The sequence below is a fragment of the Lithobates pipiens genome, unplaced genomic scaffold (assembly GCF_037356315.1).
Source record: "Lithobates pipiens isolate NorthernLeopardFrog02 unplaced genomic scaffold, aLitPip1_a1.2 Scaffold_18, whole genome shotgun sequence".
NCBI lineage: Eukaryota > Metazoa > Chordata > Amphibia > Anura > Ranidae > Lithobates > Lithobates pipiens.
This window is the reverse complement of record NW_027507758.1, coordinates 482,001,525-482,024,051: the sequence shown is the minus strand read 5'-3', so window position 1 is coordinate 482,024,051 and position 22,527 is coordinate 482,001,525. Positions and strand designations below refer to the sequence as shown.

Genomic DNA, 22,527 nt, shown 5'->3' with positions numbered 1-22,527 from the left:
GTGTCGGGAAAGCATCTATGTAATCTGGAGGGAGTAAGGTACCAGCAGGACATAATTTTGTAATTTTATTTTCTTGCGTTTTAGTGCAGATGGAGGATTTGACTGCGCAGTCTACAATTGTTTGTCATTGCGATTCCGAGAATTTGCAGTTAAGTTCCCTTTCCCATCTCTCTAAGTACGGCAAGGTCGGTTGTGAAGGGGCTGAGGTGAGGAGAGCGTACAGTCTGGAAAGGGATTTTGTGGCCGCTTCAGTTCCCGAGCAGAGATCTTCAAAGGGCCATAATTGTCGGATAAAGTTACTGGGATGTGGCAATGAGTGTAGGAAGTGATGCAGTTGCGCCGCCGACCAGAAGGGGAGGCGAAATTCACCTGTAGGGGCTGTCAATTCCGTCAATGATGGCCATCGCCCATTCTGTATAAATTTGGCGACATGATCGCGTCCTGATCTTTGCAGATCTGCGAACCGCGTAGGTGCGAGGCCGGGAGTAAAGTCTGGGTGTCCTAAAATTGGGTATAGAGGGGAGTTGTCAGAAGTGAGGTGAAATTGCGCAGATGCCCGTTTGCTTTGGAGGATAGTGACTCCTAAGAGGGGATGAGTCTATAGATCTTTGTGTAGGGAATCAAAACACCACAGAGCACTTTTCAGTGCTGCCATGGTTTGGGCTTGTTCCACTTGTACCCATAGCTTTGCTGCTGAGTTACGACTCCAGTCTAAGACCCGACCCAAGTGTGTCGCTATATAGTATTTTTTAACATCTGGCAGCGCCAGGCCGCCTTGTTGTTTTGGTAACGTAAGGAGGGTCCTGCTGATATGCGGGGGTTTGTTGGCCCATACAAATTTAGTAAACAAAGCGTGTACTTGTTTAAGAAAGGAAGAGGGAATATAAATGGGGAGGGTCTGGAGTAGGTACAAGAATTTTGGTAAAATGCACATTTTAATAAGGTTACACCTACCAAACCAAGAGTGTAAGCCGGCACCCCACCTTTCCAGGAGGATCCGTACCCTGAGCAACACCGGAGGAAAATTTAATTCAAAAGTGCGTTTGATGTCAGTGGGGATCTGGGTACCTAAGTATGGGAGGGCCGTATCTGTCCACTTAAAGCGAAAGCACAGTTGCATAGATTGTGCGACCTGAGTGGTCAGGGCCAGCCCCATAGCTGAGGATTTGGAGAAATTAATCTTCCTATTTGATAGCGCACCATATGTATCGAACTCTTTGAGAAGGTTTGGCAAGGATATTTGAGGGTTAGTCAGAGTAAACAGCAGGTCATCCGCATAATCGGCAATCTTACACTCTATGCCACCTACTGTAAGCCCCTGTACATCTGCATTCCTCCTGACAGTACACAAAAATGGTTCCAGGGAGAGTGCAAAGAGGAGAGGCGACAAGGGGCACCCCTGTCTGGTGCAGGTCCAACTTTTACCTGTTAGCCAGACTTCATTAATTAGTTAGCTAGCCACAGACCTTTATAGATGTGAGCAGCCTGAGGCTTAAAGTTGGGTTCCAGGTGTACTGCCTTTTATTGTGAGTATTGATCTATGCACTGGAAGCTTTTTTGGATGCAGTAATACAGCTTTGCTTTCATGGAGAAATATAGGAAAATGTCTTTACATCATGGAGACCGAAACAGGAAGAGAACAGGAACAAGGAGCATACAAGTACATATTTAGATACAGAAGGTACATCCTGTTATTACTTTGTACCATAGAATACATATTACACTGCAGTGCCACCTGTTGGATAGAAAGGTATAATGCATACAGTACAGTACACAGTTTTAAAAGCAACTTTACACTACATTCTGTTGCTCTTCCAACACCCCTTCTCAACAGCATGTGCTTTGTCAAATTATATTCAGTTTCTTCTGGAAATAACTATGATGTTCCTCAAACAAAGCCTTGGTGAGTGAATCAGCAGTCATCTCCTCTGATGGGCAGTATTGAATGTCAATAACACTTTGCTCTTGATTGTCCCTCAGTAGGTGATACTTGACATCAATGTGTTTGGTCCTAGGATTTACCCTTTCTGATTGTGTAAGCTTTCAGAAGGTTGTCTTCAAAAATGTGAATTGGTTTTGACATGTCTATCCCAATGTCCACAAAAAGTTGACAAATTAATTTTGATTCTTGACGTGCGTGTGCTGCTGCAATGTATTCTACTTCAGTTGAAAATAGAGAAACAGTTCCTTGCTTTCGGCTAGACCAACTTATGGTTCCTTCCTCATACCCGAAAGATGAATTAACTTGTGGATTTACGGTTTGTGCAGTCCCCGGCTCAATCAGCATCCACATATCCGACCAGTTTTGGATTTTGATGTTGCTGGTAACCGTAACTTCATTTGAATTGTTTCTTTGAGGTATTGCATCACTCTTTTTACTGCATTCCAGTTATGCTGATAGGGAGCTGAAACTTTCATGCCCCCTGCTATATCTTGTCTTGTCACAGTGGCAACATATAGTAGCTTACCGATTGCGCTGCGATACATGTCATTGTTGGGTATCAAGCTTTCTGCTTCATTGCTCTTCAGATAAAGCCTGGTTCCATAGGAGTTTTCACTTCCTTTGCATCTTGCATATGGAATGGTTCCAAAATTTCTGAGATTTTCTGAGATTGGTTGAGAAGATAACCTCCATCTTCTTCTCCATCTATTTGGACTCCCAGATAGTAGCTAATGTTCCCTGGCTCTTTGATATCAAAATTTCCAGCTTGTGAACTATCTGATTGTAATCCCCTTCTTGTTCAAAACAGGTTATAATGTCATTGAAATAGATAAGGATGTATATCCATCTGTCTTTCTGATTCCTGGAGTAGAGACAGGGGCCTGCTTTACTTCTTGAGAATCCCTCTCTAGTAAGTACTTCATTCACTTTCTCATTCCACATCCTTGCAGATTGCTTAAGACCGTAGATGCTCTTCTGAAGTTTACACACAAGGTTATCTCCTTGCTCAAACCCTGGTGGTTGCTCCATGTAAAGTTCTTCCTTAATGTCTCCATACAGGAAAGCGGTTGTCTGACTTGCATGCCCTTCCCGGCTGCAACACTAAGCCCTTGTACACACGGTTGGACATTCTGACCACAAAATCCATCGGATTTATCTGACAGATTTTGTCCGAAACTGGTGTTGCATACACACGGTCAGACAAAGTTATTGGAAAATCTGATCGTGCGGAAGTGATGACGTTCATTTCCGACGGGACTACGTTCAGCCTAGTAGCCAATAGCTTTGGTCTCCTAATTTGATCTGAGCATGCGTGGCACTTTGTCTGTTTGGAATTATCTACAAACGATCGGATAAAGTCTGATCGGATCATGTTGTCGGAAAATTTTATATCCAGCTCTCAAACTTTGTTGGTCAGAAATTCCGACAGAAAAAGTCAGATGGAGCCAACACACGGTCGGATTATCCGACAACGCGGTCCGATCGGGCTTAGAAGCACTCTGATGGTAAAGTGTTTTACGATGGAGGCGAATTTTGCATCGTAATCTTCACCAAATTTTTGGGAGTAACTCTTGGCAACTAGTCTGGCTTTGTATTTGTGGATATTCCCTTCTGTGTCTGATTTTACTTTGAAAGTCCACTTACTTCCTATAGTTTTGTGGTTAGGAGGGAGCTCTGCGAGTGTCCAGGTTTTATTTTCTTGAGGTGACTTTAATTTTTCTTCTGCTGCTTTTCTCCATTTATTGGCTTCTCATTTTGGCAATTTTTCTGTCTTCCCGGGATGTTGGTTCAAGTATGCTGTGTGTTTTGACAGTGTATGACAGCTTGCGGGGTGGTATCCCCTTTGTAGTCTGAGTGGATCTTCTGATTTCAGACAGTTCAGCAGGATCTGATGAGGAACTTGATTTAGGCATTGTGAGTTTCACCTCTTGTTCTGACTCCTACAAAGGTTGGCTTTGGTCGACCTTTTCTTCTGGTTTGCTTGGCACATTCACTTCACAGCTTTCAGGGATTGGTTTTTATGGTGATGGGCTCTCATAAAATTATACATTAGAGCTTATTGTCACACTGTCAGTCTTTGAATGTAGGATTCTGTAACCCTTAGTTTGCTCACTGTAGCCTACTAGAATGCCCTCTATAGCTCTGTTCTTCTTTACATACACTCTGATGTGCCCTATAAAAGGCTTTGATCCACGCCATGTTTCGAATGGAGTACTTTTAATGGCTTTTGAGGGTAGTCTGTTCTGTAGGTAGGTTGCAGTCATGACTGCTTCTCCCCAGTATTTGTGAGGTAGGTTGGCATCCGACAACATGCATCTGGCTATTCCTTGTTTCTTCAGATATGAGGCCACTTCTTTGCTTATGTATTCTGACGCATTGTCGGTGCGTATTATTCCTGGTTTCTGTTGGAATTTGTTGTTAGGCATGTCAACGAATACTTGTAGTTTCTCGGATGTTTCATTCTTGTGTTTCATTAGATAAGTAGTTGTGTACCTGGAATAATCATCAATGAAAATCAGTAGATATCTGTTCCCGCCTGATGTGGGAGTTTTTATTGGACTGCATACGTCACTATGTATGAGGTTCAGGGGGTGGGTAGTTTTTCTTTGAGATGCCTGTGGAAGGGGAGCACATGTGGCTTTTGCTTAAAATACAGCATTGCGTCTCATGAGCACTTTGAAAGACGTTATTGTCAAATCTTCTGATAAGCCTCTCTTTATAATGTCCTGTATAGCTTCTGGACTTCTATGCCCCAGCCGCCTGTGCCATAAGTGAATACATTTTCAGTGTAGGTCATTAGAGACGTTATTGGTTTGCTGGTGATGAATCTGTATAGGTGATCATCCAGTTTTCCTTTTGTGAGGAATTGCTTATTATTTTGAATTGTGCATTCATCACCCTGGAACTTTACTGTGAGACCATTGTTTGTAAGACTTTTCATTGATAGAAGGCTGTCTAAACAGACCCTTGACATCTCCCCTTTGAGACCAGAGAAAGGGACTGAGGACAGAGATTCCCCAGTCCGGAGGTGGAGAAGGACACAGAGGGGGGCCAGAGAAGGAAGACAGGGAGCCGGAGAAGGAAGACAGGGGGTCGGAGGAAACAGCCGGGAATGATCGGGAGGGACAGCTATGAGCACAGATCTCCCTGTCTAGCCACGGGAGGGAGAGACAATGAGGCTGTCAGCTGAAAACGTGTACAGGGAGATTGGTGCTCATAGATGTCCCCTGCTGCAGCGATTATCCCTGGCTGTGAAGCTGGGGAACATTCCATGTGTACAGGGTGGAGATGATACCCCACTGCCGCCCAGGATCAACCCTGCGGCCGGGAGATTGTCTGCCACTTGCAGGGGTGCGGGAGCCGCCCCCAAAATTTGGAAGACTCCCGCACCTCGCAGGAGACTTGGGATGTCTGCCTTCTAGTTATGGAACATATAGAACTTTCTTTACAAAGATACTCTGCTTGCCTTGTGGTGTAATGCAGTTCAGGAAGCCCTGGCCTTTACCTTCTATTGCAGTGGTGCCCAACGTTTGAAGAGCAAGGGCCACTTAAGCGACTTGGTAACCGGTCGCGGGCCACAATGAGTGGATCGGGTGGATGGCATGTTCGTGTCCACTCTGCATTTGCAGAACGTACACGGACGCAGCCCACGATACTTTTTAGCGGATTGTATTGGAGGTAGAACACAAGTAGGTTCATGTCTGCCACTACTTAGCCCACGTACACACGGTCGGAGATTTTGCCAACCAAATCCGTCGGATTTTGCCCGTCGGATTTAGTCTGACGGATTGTGTCCGAAACTGTTGCATGCACACGGTTGGGCCAAGTTGGCAAAAAATCAGATCTTTCAGAACGTGATGACGTAATTTTGTTACGATGGGACTACATTCAGGCTAGTAGCCAATAGCTTTGATGTAGGAATTTGATCTGAGCATGCGTGGCACTTGGTCCGATCAAAATGCCCTACACATGATCGGATTAGGTCCGTCCGGCCCAGTTGGTCAGGAAATATTTCCAACATGTTGGAAAATTGGGTCGGACGGAGATTCGGACGGAATCAGTCCGATGCATACCACACAGTCGGATTATCTGACGACACGGTCTGATAAGACTCATTCCGACAGATTCTCCGACCGTGTGTACAAGGGCTTAGAGGTGAATGGAGGGTCTAATTGGTCGGACTATTGGACTGACTGTGTGAAAGGGGTCCAAGGCTGCTTTCACACTGATGCTCTGCGGTTTCCCCACCTCACGTGTGCAACGCAGTGTACCTTTGGCTTTCCTGCAGTTTGCAGTAGACTTCTATTATATTCTACAGGTTTGGTGCACTTTCAGAAAGCTCGCCAAACTCGCAGGTGAAATGGATATTTTGATGATAGGCAACTCCTATCCTCATATTGATTAGTGGTTCCAAATTAATAACTACTGCAGTAGGGAACAGACACAAAATCCCACAACATGTTTTGCAGGACCCAGGTCCCCAGACACTTTTTAGAAAAGTGACTTGCATATTAGCCTTTAAAATTAGCACTTTAGAATCTTTTTCTGTCTGTCGAATATTTTCCCTTTATAATCTTGGACTCCAACGGAGTGCATCTGTCACCTGGTCTCAGGTGACCTGACACCCCCGCAGGTACAGGTTAGCATACAATGCATCACATGTAGTCCCAATGCCCACTTCCTGCAAATAGAGGTAGTGGGAAACATCAAAACTAAAGACATTGCGTGCAAGGATAAACGTAAGCAGTTCCAAAATAAAACCATTATAGTCTGCTGCCATAGTGCTCCTTTCCCTTAGGAATGAGGCAGTTGTGGAAAGACGCATTACTTTTTCCCACCTTATTGTGGGTACTATTTGATGAGCTTGTTTGAGGTAATATTACTTGCATTTTACTTCACAGTGAATCTGGGTATTTTTCTTGCTTGTCATTCCTATAGCATCTTGAACCTATGCGCCTGATTATTGTTTAATATTATTGTTATTATATGACACCAATTTGAATGTTTTGCTTATTCTGAATTTTAACTATACATTTTGTCATGTGTGGATACAAGAGCGGTCAAAGAGGTCCTAAAGAAGCAATATTTCTGCAAAACACATCAACCTTATACCAGCATACTTGTGGCATTCCATTTGGGATGTCCTAGGAATGTTCTATTGGTATCATTTAAGCCCCATACACACTATCAGTTTTTCTGCTGAGTTTTTCCTTCAGGTTTACCAAAACCATGTAGTGCAAGGGCCTGCCTGATTGCATACACATTGAAACTCCTAAGGTTTGATCTCATATTATATGGTTTTGGTAAAGCTGAAGGAAAAACTCAGCAGAAAAACTGATAGTGTGTATGGGGCTTTATTGACCTTGTACACATGCTACATAATGTATTTTATGATATATGGATTCACTATGATTTTATACTCTTTTGTTTACAATAAATATAGAATTTTTTTATAAGGTGCAGTTACTTTTGGGGGTATAAAGTCTCAAACATACATTTTGTACTTTTCTATGTCTCTTTAACTAGTTTGTTTGGACCAAGCTGGCTCATACTCACTATTCTCTACACCAGGGTTCACCAAACTTTTTATACAAAGGGCCAGTTTACTGTTCTTCAGACTTTAGGGGGGCTGCACTGTGGTCAGTGGGAGTAAAAAAATTAGATTGCATCTGTGCCCCATTATTGGGGTCAGTATGAGGAATAGTGCCCCATCATTGGTGTCAGTGGCCCCATCACTGGTGTCAATGGGAGGTATAGTGCCCCATCAATAGTGTCAGCTGAAGGAAAAGAGACCTATTTTCATCGTTATCAGAGGGAAGAAAGTTTCCCATCATTGGTGCCAGTGGAAGGAATAGTGCCCATTCTCTGGTGTCAGCGGGAGGAATAGTGCTCAATCATTAGTGTCCGTGGAAGGAATAGTGCCCCATCATAGTTCTCAGTAGAAGGAATAGTGCCCCATTGTCAGAATCAGTGGGAGAAATAGCGTTTCATATCTGTAAGGAATTCCCAAGGGCTTGATAAAGGCATGCAAAGGGCCAAATCCGGCCCCTGGGCTGCAGTTTGTAGACCACTGCTCTACACTAACGGGTGCGCTCACTGAGCATGCACTGTATGTAACCTCAGCTACATATAGCATACAGTTTTGTGTTCTGGCTGTGATGTGAGACCTTCCCATCTTACACCCAGGACAACAGAGTCAGGCTGATCGGTGCTCAGCCATTCATAGGCAGCTGTGTATTCATTCAGATGATAAATTCAAAGTCAGGCATATCAAGTACATCATTATTAGGGTACTGCTGCAAGGTATCAAAACATTTAGGAACTATTCTCTTTCCTCAAGTAAACTCCGAAAACATCAAAACATTTAGGAACTCTTCTCTTTCCTCAAGTAAACTCCCGAAACATCCGGTAAGGTTTTTTTTAAAGACTGAGTGTTTTGATAGGATTGGGAGGACCTGTAACGTGTAAAAAAAAAATGGAGAAAGCTACCATTTTTATTACAGTATGAGACATTAAAATGGGACCAGGTAGTGAGAGTGTAATTAAGCATGTGTAATTAAGGATTGACATTGTATTGCTATAGTTTGTGTGGGATCCTCGGTATAGAGACCCCTAGATATAGAATTTTTGATACCACATAAAAGGATAATGTGAGACTCATGATGGTGTTGTGTGATACGTTAGATAAAGTGTGTTGGATTCATCCAAATTGATAGAATAGCTAGAAATATGACCATAGTGATTGATTAGCAACAGTGTTAGGGGAAGGACTGTTAGAGCCGGTTCACACAGGAGCGACTCAGATCTGACTTCAGGTCGCCCCTAGCCGCCTCAGGTCGGACAACATGTAAAAATGAATGTAAGTGAATGAGAGCTGTCTTAATGCACACTACTGAAGTCGCTCCAACTTCAGAAAAGGTTCCTGTACTACTTCAATCCGACTTGTAGGCGACTGGTACCCGTTGATTTCAATGGAGGTCGTCTACAAGTCGGATCTCTGTCTATACGGAGGCGACTCTCACGGAATTATCAGCTCTGAAGGGGGAACTCCAAGCCAAATTTATGAAAAAAAATTGGCATGGGTTCCCCCTCCAAGAGCATACCAGGCCCTTAGGTCTGGTATGGATTCTAAGGGGAACCCCCTACACCGAAAAAACGGCGTGGGGTCCCCCCAGATCCATACCAGACCCTTATCCGAGCACGCTGCCCGGCCGGCCAGAAAAGGGGGTGGGGACGAGTGAGCGCCCCCCCTCCTAAACCATACCAGGCCACGTGCCCTCAACATGGGGGGGTGCCTTGTTGTGTTTTTTTAACTTTTTTTTTTTTTTTACAGGTGAATGGGTAGGGGTACATTGTACCCCATACTCATTCACATAGGGTGGGGGGCCGGTATCCGGGGGCCCCCTTATTAAAGGGGGCTCCCAGATTCCGATAAGCCCCCCACCCGCAGACCCCGACAACCAACGGCCAGGGTTGTCGGGAAGAGGCCCTTGTCCTCATCAACATGGAGACAAGGTGCTTTCGGGTGGGGGGCCGCGCGGCCTGGTACAGCTCAGGAGGGGGGGCGCTCGCTCGTCCCCACCCCCTTTCCTGGCCAGCCGGGCAGCGTGCTCGGATAAGGGTCTGGTATGGATCTGGGGGGGGGGGCCCCACACCATTTTTTCGGCATAGGGGGTTCCCCTTAGAATCCATACAAGACCTAAGGGCCTGGTATGCTCTCGGAGGGGGAACCCACGCCAATTTTTTTTCATAAATTTGGCGTGGAGTTCCCCCTTCAGAGCTCATTCTCTGATTCGCCACGGCAAAAGTCGCCTGGCCTGGGGCGACTTAAAATCATGTTGTAAGTCGCCCCAGGTCGTGTTCAAGTCGTCTCCAAGTTGCCTCACAAAGTCATCCTGGAAGTTGTGTCGCCCCTGTGTGAACCGTCTCTTAGGGTGGGAGCACTCTATGTACTTTTAATGTATGTGTATCTTTACTTGTAATCTTTCTTTTGCTAATAGTCCTACTACTGCCCCCTTACCTTACTTCAAAAATCAATGACATTTCACCTTTAAAAATACTTTTGGGTGGATTATGAGATTGATGGAAGAAAAAAATGTATTACACTTTCAAACCAAACTAGAATGCCTCTCTATAAGGGTAAATCTTTTCTACTTTGGTTTGTAATAGTCCCTTAAAATCTCCCAATGTCCACTTGACCGCATTGGACCAATCATCAAGAGAATCAGTGCTGTCACATGGAGTGAGTCACATGCTCCACCATACCCAGAGGTAGCAGGTCTTTCTTCACTTCTGGCAGTCAAATGAAAAAGCGAAGCAAGGAAGTAAATTACAGCATATGCTCCTGGAAAGGAATGCACTAAAGGAATCCGGTTGCTTTGCCCTGATTGGACAAATCATAGGCTTGCTTTCGACTGTATACAGTAGATACAGTGGGTAAAATAATAATTTGATCCCCTGCAGATTTTGTAAGTTTGCCCACTTACAAAGAAATGAAGGGTCTATAATTTTTTATCATATGTGTATTTTAAATGATAGAGACAGAATATCAACCAAAAATTCTGAAAAAACACATGATAGAATTGTTATAAATTGAGTTGCAGTTCAGTGAGTAAAATAAATTTTTGATCCCCAAGCAAAACATGACTTAGTATTTGGGGAAGAGACCCTTGTTACATAGTTACATAGTAGGTAAGGTTGAAAAAAAGACACAAGTCCATCAAGTCCAACCTATGTGTGTGATTATATGTCAGTATTACATTCTATATCCCTGTATGCTGTGGTCGTTCAGGTGCTTATCTAATAGTTTCTTGAGACCACCGCCTATGGAAGGGAATTCCACATCCTTGCCGCTCTTACAGTAAAGAACCCCCTACATAGTTTAAGGTTAAACCTCTTTTCTTCTAATTTAAATGAGTGGCCACGAGTCTTGTTAAACTCCGTTTTGCGAAAAAAGTTTTATCCCCTCTCAAGCGTCTCTTCTCCAGAGAAAATAAGATCAGTGCTCGCAAACCTTTCCTCATAACTAATATCCTCCAGACCCTTTATCAGCTTTGTTGCCCTTCTTTGTACTTGCTCCATTTCCAGTACATCCTTCCTGAGGACTGGTGACCAGAAATGGACAGCATATTCTAGGTGCGGCCAGACCAGAGTCTTGTAGAGCGGGAGAATTATCGTTTTATCTCTGGAGTTGATCCCCTTATTAATGCATTGTAATATATATTGTTGGCTGGCACAGAGGTAAGACGTATCTTATATTTGGTAACCAGGTTTGCACACATCTCAGGAGGGATTTTGGTCCACTCTTCTTTACAGATCTTCTCTAAATCCTTAATGTTTCTTGCATGTTGCTTGATAACTAGAGGTTTCAGCTCCCGCCATAAATTTTCTATAGGATTAAGGTCGGGAGACTGGCTAGACTACTCAATGACCTTAATGTACTTCTTCTTAAGCCACTCCTTTGTCGCCTTGGCGGTATGTTTTGGGTTATTGTCATCCATGACCCATCTTCAGTGTTCTGGCTGAGGGAAGAAGGTTCTCATTCCAGATTCTACAATATATGGCCCCATGCATTGGCCCCTCAATATGGCTAAGTCAGTCTGTACCTTTAGCAGAAAAACAGTCCCAAAGCATAATGTTTCCACCTCTGTGCTTGACTGTAGGGATGGTGTTCTTAAGGTCATACATTTTTCTTCCTCCAAACACAGCGAGAAGAAGGCACATGTACAGTCATGCCATTGAACATCGAAATGATTCAGAGAAGAATTAAGAGAAAGTGCTTTGCTCTTTGGTATTAACTCAACTCGCCGTGTTTAGAGGAAGAAAAATGCTGACTATGACCGTGTATTGTAAAATCTTGGATGAGAACCTTTTTACCTCAGCCAGAACACTGAAGATGGGTCATGGATGGTTCTCCAAGCATGACAATGACCCAAAACATACTGCCAAGGGAACAAAGGAATGGCTGCAAGAAGAAGCACATCAAGGTCACGGAGTGGCCTAGTCAGTCTCCAGACCGCAATCCTATAAAAAACGTATGGAGGGAGCTGAAACTTCAAGTTGCCAAGACACAGCCAAGAAATCTTAAGGATTTATAGCAGATCTGTAAAGAGTGGACCAAAATCCCTCCTGAGATGTGTGCTAACCTGGTCATCAACTACAACAAATGTCTTACCTCTGTGCTTGTCAACAAGGGTTTCTCCACCAAGTACTAAGTCATGTTTTGCTTGGGGATCAAATACTTATTTTACTTATTGAACGGCAACTCAATTTATAGCATTTTATGTGCTTTTTTCTGGATTTTTGGTTGATATTCTGTCTCAATTATTTACAATACACCTATGATAAAAATTATAGACCCTTCATTTCTTTGTACAGTGGTGTGAAAAAGTGTTTGCCCCCTTCCTCATTTCCTGTTCCTTTGCATGTTTGTCACACTTAAGTGTTTCGGAACATCAAACCAATTTAAACAATAGTCAAGGACAACACAAGTAAACACAAAAGGCAATTTGTAAATGAAGGTGTTTATTATTAAAGGTGAAAAAAAATCCAAACCATCATGGCCCTGTGTGAAAAAGTGATTGCCCCCCTTGTTAAAACATACTATAACTGTGGTTGTCCACACCTGAGTTCAATTTCTATAGCCACACCCAGGCCTGATTATTGCCACACCTGTTCACAATCAAGGCATCACTTAAATAGGAGCTGCTTGACACAGTAAGGTCCACCAGAAGATCCTTAAAAGCTACACATCATGCCGAGACCCAAAGAAATTCAGGAACAATTGAGAAAGAAAGTAATTGAGATCTATCAGTCTGGAAAGGGTTATAAAGCCATTTCCAAAGCTTTGGGAATCCAGCGAACCACAGTGAGAGCCATTATCCACAAATGGCGAAGACATGGAACAGTGGTGAACCTTCCCAGGAGTGGCCGGCCGCCCAAAATTACCCCAAGAGCGCAGCGACGACTCATCCAAGAGGTCACAAAAGACCCCACAACAACGTCCAAGAACTGCAGGCTTCACTTGCCTCAGTTAAGGTCAGCGTTCATGCCTCCACCATCAGGAAAAGACTGGGCAAAAATGGCCTGCATGGCAGAGTTCCAAGGAGAAAACCACTGCTGAGCAAACAGAGCATCAAAGCTCATCTCAATTTCTCCACAACACATCTTGATGATCCCCAAGACTTTTGGGACAACATTCTGTGGACCGATGAGACAAAAGTGGAACTCTTTGGAAGGTGTGTGTCCAAGTATATCTGGCGTAGAAGGAACACTGCATTTCATAAAAAGAACATTATACTAACAGTAAAATATGGTGGTGGTAGTGTGATGGTCTGGGGCTGTTTTGCTGCTTCAGGACCTGGAAGACTTGCCGTGATAAAAGGAACTATGAATTCTGCTGTCTACCAAGAGATCCTGAAGGAGAATGTCCGACCATCTGTTCGTGTACTCAAGCTGAAACGAACTTGGGTTCTGCAGCAGGACAATGATCCTAAACACACCAGCAAGTCCACCACCGAATGGCTGAAGAAAAACAAAATTAAGACTTTGGAGTGGCCTAGCCCAAGTCCTGACCTGAATCCTATTGAGATGTTGTGGTATGACCTTAAAAAGGCCGTTCATGCTCGAAAACCCTCTAATGTAACTGAATTAGGACAATTCTGCAAAGATGAGTGGGCCAAAATTCCTCCAGGACGCTGTTAAAGCCTCATTGCACGTTATCGCAAACGCTTGGTTGCAGTTGTTGCTGCTAAGGGTGGCCCAACCAGTTATTAGGTTTAGGGGGCAATCACTTTTTCACACAGGGCCATGATGGTTTGGATTTTTTTTCACCTTTAATAATAAACACCTTCATTTACAAATTGCATTTTGTGTTTACTTGTGTTGTCCTTGACTATTGTTTAAATTGGTTTGATGTTCCGAAACACTTAAGTGCGACAAACATGCAAAGGAACAGGAAATGAGGAAGGGGGCAAACACTTTTTCACACCACTGTAAGTGGGCAAACTTACAAAATCTGCAGGAGATCAAATTTAGGTAAGACATATTTAAAAAAGAAAGAAGACCTATCGCTAATGACTTCTTTAATAAAAATTGCAATTACCAAACTATTTAAAGGGTAAGTTCACCTTTACACAAATGATCAATCCATATAATTTTTCAGATACTAAATGTGCACTTATTCCTTTTTTTTTGCAGGAGCCTGAAAAGCATTGCACTCATGATCAGCAGATTGCAGGTGCAAGGTGAGGCTCCTGCCTCACCTTGCACCATTATTTTTGTTAAAGGAGTGTTTTCTGCTCACCCTATGAAAGGGTTATCTGCTCTGGCAATGAGAAGCTGCCTATCCATACCAGGTGAAACAGCCAATTTTCCAAATTTCTGGATGGACATGAGTGCATAATTCTGCTTTGTTCATGTAACTAAGAATAAGTATGACGACACCTAAAAATGTATCACATTTATTAAGCCTGTGGTCAGTACACTATAAGGCAGGGGTGCCCAACCGGCGGCACCCTCCGATGTGGCCAGTCCCATCTTGCTCTGAGATGGCGGGTTGGCAAGCCCAGATCAGTGCGAACAACGCTGCTAAAGGAAGCAGAGCCGATGCTTCCTGTATAGCACCGCCTCCTTGACAGGCGGAGTGATACCAAATGTACTCTGCCTGTGACAGGAAGCATCGGCTCTGCTCTCTACTGCAGCCGCATGCTTCCTGTGATATCAGACAGCAGCCAGCAGTGCCAGTATCAGTCACCAGCAGCCAGCAGTGCCAGTATCAGTCACCAGCAGCCAGCAGTGCCAGTATCAGTCGCCAGCAGTGCCAGTACCAGTCACCAGCACCAGCCGTGCCAGTACCAGTCACCAGCACCAGCCGTGCCAGTACCAGTCACCAGCACCAGCCGTGCCAGTACCAGTCACCAGCACCAGCTGTGCCAGTACCAGTCACCAGCACCCAGCAGTACCAGTACCAGTACCAGTCACCAGCAGTGCCAGTACCAGCCAGCAGTACCAGTCACCAGTACCAGCCAGCACTATCAGTACCCACCAGCAGTAGCAGTACCAGCCAGCAGTGCCAGTACCCACCAGCAGTATCAGTACCCACCAGCAGTACCAGGACCCAAACCCGCCAGCAGTACAAGTACCAGCCAGCAGCACCCGGTACCCACCAGCACTCACCAGCAGTACCAGTACCAGCAAGCAGAACCAGTACCTGCCAGCAGTACCAGTACTTGTACCCGCCAGTAGTACCAGCCAGGAGCACCAGTACCCGCCAGCAGTACCAGTACCTGCCAGCGGTACCAGCCAACAGTATCTGCCAGCAGTACCAGCAGGCAGTACCCAACAGCAGTACCAGCCAGCAGTACCAGTACCCACCAGCAGTACCAGCCAGTGGTATCTGCCAGCAAGTACCAGCAGGCAGTACCCAACAGCAGTACCAGCCAGCAGTATCAGTAGCCGCCAGCAGTACCAGCAGGCAGCACCCAACAGCAGTACCAGCCCTGGAGGACAGCTAGCAGCAGTCACCAGTTATAACCACCTGGGGGACAGCAGCAACCAGCTGCAGGAATCCTGAGGAAGAAGTGAAGATCAAGCTTAGTTGAGATGCAGGTAAACTGCTGTGCATCAGTGTGAAAGCAGCCTTAGGCCCCTTTCACACGATCGGTCTGATCAGGTCTGCTTGTCTGTTTTTCAGACGGACCCACCATTCACCTCTATAGAGCGGCAGAAGTAAACAGACTTGTGTCTGCTTACACCCGCCTATCTGCAATCCGATCTGCTTAAAAAACAAACCTGCTTAAAAAAATCAGAACTTCTGTCTGAGCAGATCGGAGGGCCCTTAGGGTAGAGTGGGCTGCATCTGTGCATATGCTTCTCAGCATATCTCTGCATATGCTCTACATATGCAGAGTTGACACAGACCTGCCATCCGCCCGCTACGCTCATTGTGGCCCGTGACCGGTTGCCAAGACGCTAAAGTGGCCCTCGCTCCTCAAAAGGTTGGGCGCCCCTGCTATGATGAGTGTTTCCACTCACCCTGTAAAAGGGTTACCGAGCAATCTCAAGCCTTCCTAGGCAAGCAATCTGCTTCAGATTCTTCCAACGCAAAGACAGACCAGCATGACTGAAAGAATTTTGCCTTGTTCAAATGACCAAGGATAAAGATGATGATGACACCTAACAGGTTGTCTCATTCATTAAGCATGTGGTCAATACACTCTAAAGGAGTTGTTTCCACTCACTCTGTGACAGGATCATATATGGTGCCAATGAGTAGTCTCAGAACCTCCTCAGGCAAATTAACCCTTGTCAGCTTCTTCCCAAGTAGAGGTGAATGAACATGTGATTCCTACTTTGTTCAGGCAGGCTGTGATTAAGATGATGGTGACCAAGTTGTCACAATTAAACATATGTTCAAGACACTGTAAAGGAATTGCTGAATTCATCTTCTGCAAGGGCCATCTATTCTGGCAATGCCCAGTCTGCTATTCAGGGCCTTCTTGAGCCCACCAATCCTCTTCAGTCTCTTCTGAACAGGAAGATGAGGACGACCTTTGTCCAGATTGGTACTGCTGATGAAATGCCTTTAAATAGAAGTGAAGCTTTGGAAGTATTTGAAGTACCTCCAGAGGATAGCTTGACAATTCCCTTATGGATCAAGTGCTCATTCTACAAGATTGGAGTATGTTGTCACAGCAGGATGTCAAAGTTATGCCCTTTTGAACTGAAAGTTGTCCAGGGGTTGGGATCACCCCTTTGGTCAGTATGTGTCCCTTGTGGGCTTGGCCATATACATGACCTTGCCATCAGAAAATGTTGTGGCCTTCAAGGACAAACGCTATCACTGCATTTTTCTTGATCATAGAAGGTCAAGCCTAAATTTAATAGTAATCAGTTTGGCTTTCTGCCTCAGGATGAATGTCTGCTGAGTTAAAGGAGACCGAAAAACGAAAGAGTCAGTTTCCACGCTCACTCTCACTCCAGAGAGCTTAGCGTCTGCATTTCTGTCTGGGAGTCCAGCAATAACTGGGAAGCCAACGCATAAACCTCCTTCCAGGGGTAGACCACTCACATCCCCAGTCAACATCAAGTTGCTAAAGTTCTATTCCAGGGCCCAGAATCCGCAAGCAGTCGGGGTGGAGGTGCTGACTGCAGAGTGGATCTCCAAGACAGCTTATGCCTTTCTGCTGCTCCCCCTGATTCTCAGCTTCCAGTTGAGGCTGTGATGGGGGAAGTTGACAGTTCTGGTGATGATCCCAGTTTGGCCAAAGAGGCCTTGGTACTCTTTGCTGGCTTTATGGTCTCTGCCATCTGGGGTCGACAATCTGTTTTCTGGTTATTAGTCAGAATTGTGGTTCTGAGGAAGCTATTTTGCGAAAGGTCAACCATTGGTTTCTGACACCTTAACCATCATTGTTGTAACCAAGATGATATTGTAATGTTTTTAACATATGTTTTCTATTATGAATTTTTGTAAATAAATATATTGGAAAGTATTACTTCTCTATAGCTCCTTCCTGGTACCATGATAATCCGTCATGCTGGTTCTTTTTTTTTTTTTTTTTGTATATTCGATTGGGATGAGTTTACCTCCTTTAGCTTATATGTTCATTTATAGTGTTCTGTGAAGATTGTAAATACTCTTACCAAAACAAAGGACAACGCTAACCATGCCTATGGTAGAATATGGCATAAATTCCCAGTATTATTGCTGATCAAGATTTTGCGCTGGACTCTGCAGAAGTATGTTCTGAAATGCCTGCAGGCATGGCTTAATTTAGGTCTATGCGTAAGTATGTTATAGGCACACATTTTGGCTATCTCTGTCTTCACTGGCATACAGTGGGCATCTAATACCTAATTATACTGTTTTTGAAGATGCAATTTGGTTGAAACCTCAAAATGTTTTTGAAATGGGATCTCCCATTGCTGTTGGACGTGATTGCATCAGATGCCTTCAATCACCCTGTGGTACCTCTCATGCCGCGTACACACGATCAGACTATCCGGCGGACTTGGTCCGGCAGACTAGAGTCCACTGTACAATCTGCCCGTGTGTGGGCTCCGACTGACTTTTCCTTTCCAAAAGTCCGGCGGACTTAGAAGCTTTGACTCAAAATTGTCCACCGGACTCGGCAGTCCGGCGGACAATCCGGCCGTCTGTGTGCTAGTCCGCTTAACTTGACTTGAAATGAACGGACTTGCCCACACACGGAGAAAAGTCCGTTAATTTTGAACGTGGCTCCAGGTAGACGGGACTAGTGCAGGAAGTCAATGTCGCCGCCTCCATCGGCGAGATTGACACCTTGCTGGCCCCGTCACCTGGTATGGACTTAAAGGGGAAGCCCTACGCTGAAAAAACGGCATGGGGTCCCCCCAAAGTCCATATTAGACCCTTATCTGAGCACGCAGCCTGGTTGGTCAGGAAAGGGGGTGGGGACGAGCGAGCGCCCCCCGCCTCCTGAGCCTTACCAGGCCATGTGCCCTCAACATGGGGGGGTGCTTTGGGGTGGGGGGTACATGGTATCTATTATAAAATAAATAGATTAGATATTGGAATATATCGAAGAAAATGAAAATGAAAATTAAGAATTAAAATTGAAAGTATATATTCATATCTTTGCCAGAGATGTACCCATATCTCAAAAAAAACTAAGCTATAGATAAATAAAATATGTTAAATAGCCCTCCAGAACCCGATGAAGGGTCCAATCAGGCTAAGAAAAAAAGTGTGAACTTAGTAGTCTTCCGATCATTAATATGATTAATGCTGCAAACAGCACATTTTTTGCATTTGTGATAACCCACCAAGTTCTGAAAGAACATTAGTTTATTGCTTGGAGGGTCACAAACGCTGGGAGCCAAGAGGTCTTTCAAGTAAGGAACTCCCCTGCTACCACTAAACTACTCCCATAAACTACTTGGGGTTGTTCAGGAAGAATAGCGCCCAACACTGCATCATCTTTAGTAAGGTGCCAGTGTTTGCGCATCAGTTTCTTTACCAAAAAATGTTGGTTAGAGAACCCTGTGACAAATGGCAAAACAAAATGGTCATGTCCACCATCTGTCACAGGCCTCTTAGCCAAAAGTTGACTTCTATCCAACTGTTCTACTTCCAGAGCTCTCTGTTTCAAAGTATTGACAGAGTAACCCTACTATACAAATCTATTGGTTAGAATTTTATCCTGTTCTCTAAAGTAATCAAGTCTAGTACAATTAAGCCGTAAGTGCATGTACTGACTCTTGGGCAGTGAGTCAAGCCACGATACATGATGACAACTATCTCAGGGGACAAAGGCATTCCTATCAGTGGACTTAAAGTACATAGAGGTCACAAACTGACCCTCTTCTACATGTATCCCCAAGTCCAAAAAATGTATAGTGTATTGCTTTGCCTCGTAACTGAACTCTATATCACTGTCATTGTCGTTCAAAGACTCCATGAAGGTACCCAGTGACTCTCTTGATCTCTTCCACAGGAGGAGGTTGTCATCAATATACCTAGCCCACAGAACCAATTCTAGTCTGCGGTTGGCATAGATCACATCCTCCTCCCATTTACGAATAAATAGGTTAGCTAGGCTGGGGGCAAATTTTGCCCCCATAGCCATGCCCCTATTTTGAAGATAAAACTTGCTATTAAACCAAAAAAAATGTGCGTAGTTGCAAACTTCAAAAGTTTGCTCAGTAGGTCTGAATCTCTGTCCAAAAAATATTTTACTGAGGAAATTCCCCAATGATGGGGTATGATAGCATTTAGTGACCTAACATCTGCAGTGACCAACCAGAGGCCTTCTTCGTATGGAAAGCTACTCAATAAATTGATCACATGTTTACTGTCTTTGATATACGCAAGTTAAAGCTTTAACCAAAGGTTGGAGGTACCCATCAATATACTTACCCGCCCTAGAAGAAATAGAATCGATCCCACTAATAATGGGACTACCGGGCAGGTGAACAGGATTCTTATGAATTTTGGGTAAATAGTATATGATGGGTATGCAAAAGGATGTGGGTACAAGAAAACCTTCCTCCATTAGTCTCCATTAGTCTCCGCCTAATTAGATGAAGTGACTGTATTCATTTTTTCTTTTTTCTTCAGGCATTCTCCTTTTCTTTTTGTTACCTGGTAATCCTATGCATGACACACTTCCTGTGTTTTGGTGGCCACCCAGGCCATTTACATGGGGAGAATGAAAGATTTCTGGTTTACAGAAGAAAGATACCATTGTTTTTTGCTTTCATTTCAGCTTACAAGGGGTGAGAAGGACACTGCATTTCTAGCAAGAACAACAGACATTTTTTGTACTTTCGGAAAATGTTCTTAGCCTGGAAAGCAAAAGAAAACAAATGCAGCCACCACATCAATATATATTATTTTAGTTCTTGAGTTTAGTAATAGTTTAAGTTGGGGTGGGGGGAGTTAACTGGTTAAAGTGATTCTAAAAGACCTTTTTTTTTTTTTACCTAAAATGAAATTGGAAGTGTTACAGAATTCAACTAACTGACTTACTCACTTTAATTTACAGTCTTTTACAATAGTCAGGATGCGAATCGTGTGCTCAAAGTTCGGAAAAGAGCAAATAGTTTATTTGAGGAGTTGAAACCTGGGTCACTGGAGAGGGAATGCATCGAGGAAAGATGTGACCTAGAAGAAGCAAATGAGATATTTGAGACCCGGGATGAAACTGTAAGAGATTTTTTTTATTTGGTTCTCATTGTTATACTTATTGCTGCTACATCGTACTTATTGGTAACATTTCTTTTAAAAATTATTATTTTTTATTTCTAGCTTAACTTTTGGTCAAAGTACTATGGTAAGTTACAGTTTGAAGATAAGTTAACTAAAATAAAACGTGTATAGGTACTTACAAAGACTGCCAGGTTTAAACCTCTTGTTGTTACAGATGGGGATCAGTGCCTCTCCAATCCATGTGTAAATGCTGTCTGTAAGGATGGCATAGGAAAATTTGACTGTACTTGCAAAGAGGGCTGGGAAGGAAAATTCTGTGCTTATGGTGAGTGCTTGGAGCAAATTCCTGATGGACTGTTCATTTAGCTGATAAATAGCTACTGTGTAGATGATTAACCTACATTCATAAGAAAGCAGCCTAAGATGATAACAATTGGTTGCTACTCTATAAAGCACAGAGTGAGACTACTGAATTCTTACAGTATATTTTTTAAACCCATCTCTGGACAAATCTGTTGCTCAACCCATTCCTCCATCACTCCTTCCAACTCCCCTTCTGCCCATTTATGATATATATAAAAAAAAAAATCGAATAAGGTTTCTACTCGCTTCTCATCATGTGATTCACCGTAGCTCCTCTTCCACAAGAACGGTGATCCACCACTGCATCGGTCTTATAGCTGCTGATTGTGGTTATGTCACTACCCTGCCGATGGACAGGTAATGGAAAAGTCCAGGTAGAAGGACCACCTCACTCTACAAGCTCAGAAAAGAGGAGATTTTGACAAGGCACGTCATGGGGCATTTAGATTAGGTGGTATTATTTAAATTACTGCAGTGATTAGGTAAAGTGGGTGGGGACATTCTTTGAGGTTAAGAGTTATTATCCCTGGTCACAAGATATGTCTTTCATATGCTGCAAGTTTACTTGGTTGACCATGCCTAAGCTCCTCAACGCTTCCTGATCAACGGTGTCCTCAATGCTAAAAATAAAAATAAACCATTAACACCTATATTTCTGAAAGCATTCTTAAATTACTGCATTCCACTTAATCACAGGTGCAGGTTGAAGTAATTTAGTGATTAACAGCTCTCAACTTTAGACCAGCACAGTAGAGTTCAGCAGCATTAAGAGGGATTGAACTAACTTAACAGTGTTTACTAACAGCACAACCTATTCTTCCCATTCTTAGAAGTGACCCATCACAACTGCTCATTGAATAATGGAGGCTGCACACACTTCTGTACAGAGATTGTAAACAACACATCTCGGACATGCAGCTGTGCCACTGGGTACCAGTTGCAGGATGATGGTCACAGCTGTGAGCCATATGGTAAGTTCCCATTACGCTAAAAACATAAGTTGGCATGCTACATTCACATGTTCAATTTGCATTAATGAAGTAAAAATTTTGACTGCTTCATAAAGGAATGTAACCCCCTTATCATATGATGGATAAGTTGAGGTTATGTGCTCCAACTGAAGTCCAATAACTCTGATTCATGGCACACCCAGGGTGTAATGGGGGTGCAGCAGCTTCCCCCCTCCAAAAAGCAGCTTATACAACCTACACTGACTGTTAACAGGGTAATCACTGAAAGAAATATGGTAGCAGAGGGTAGTGGCAGTATGTAGGCTTGTAAACTTCTGCCCCTTGGCAGGATGGGAGTATTTGACACTGGAGCCATAGTTTAGATGGTTCTAGGGCTGTGATAAAGTGCAAGCCTCTTGGAATACAGTTTCCAGCAATATTGTAACCATGAACTAGAAAATATGTGCCATAATCTATGATGGGGACTGTGGCTGTGCAATATTGCAAGTGCGGCCATGTAAAACTGCTGTCTTTTTGTCAATAGGATGGTTTTAATTTTTTTTTGAGGGGGGGGGGGGGGT

The 22,527-nt window shown here is 43.8% G+C and overlaps 1 protein-coding gene across 1 annotated transcript in view; it reads left to right on the top strand.

Moving 5' to 3' along the window:
• The window catches only part of PROC (protein C, inactivator of coagulation factors Va and VIIIa), a 106,437-nt gene that overhangs the window by 23,030 nt on the left and 60,880 nt on the right, over positions 1-22,527 (top strand). Inside the window, exons 3-6 of the mRNA XM_077488418.1 lie at positions 20,470-20,630; positions 20,733-20,757; positions 20,848-20,958; positions 21,827-21,967. Of these exons, the coding sequence (XP_077344544.1) occupies positions 20,470-20,630; positions 20,733-20,757; positions 20,848-20,958; positions 21,827-21,967 (438 nt within the window). The remainder of the gene's footprint in view (positions 1-20,469; positions 20,631-20,732; positions 20,758-20,847; positions 20,959-21,826; positions 21,968-22,527) is intronic.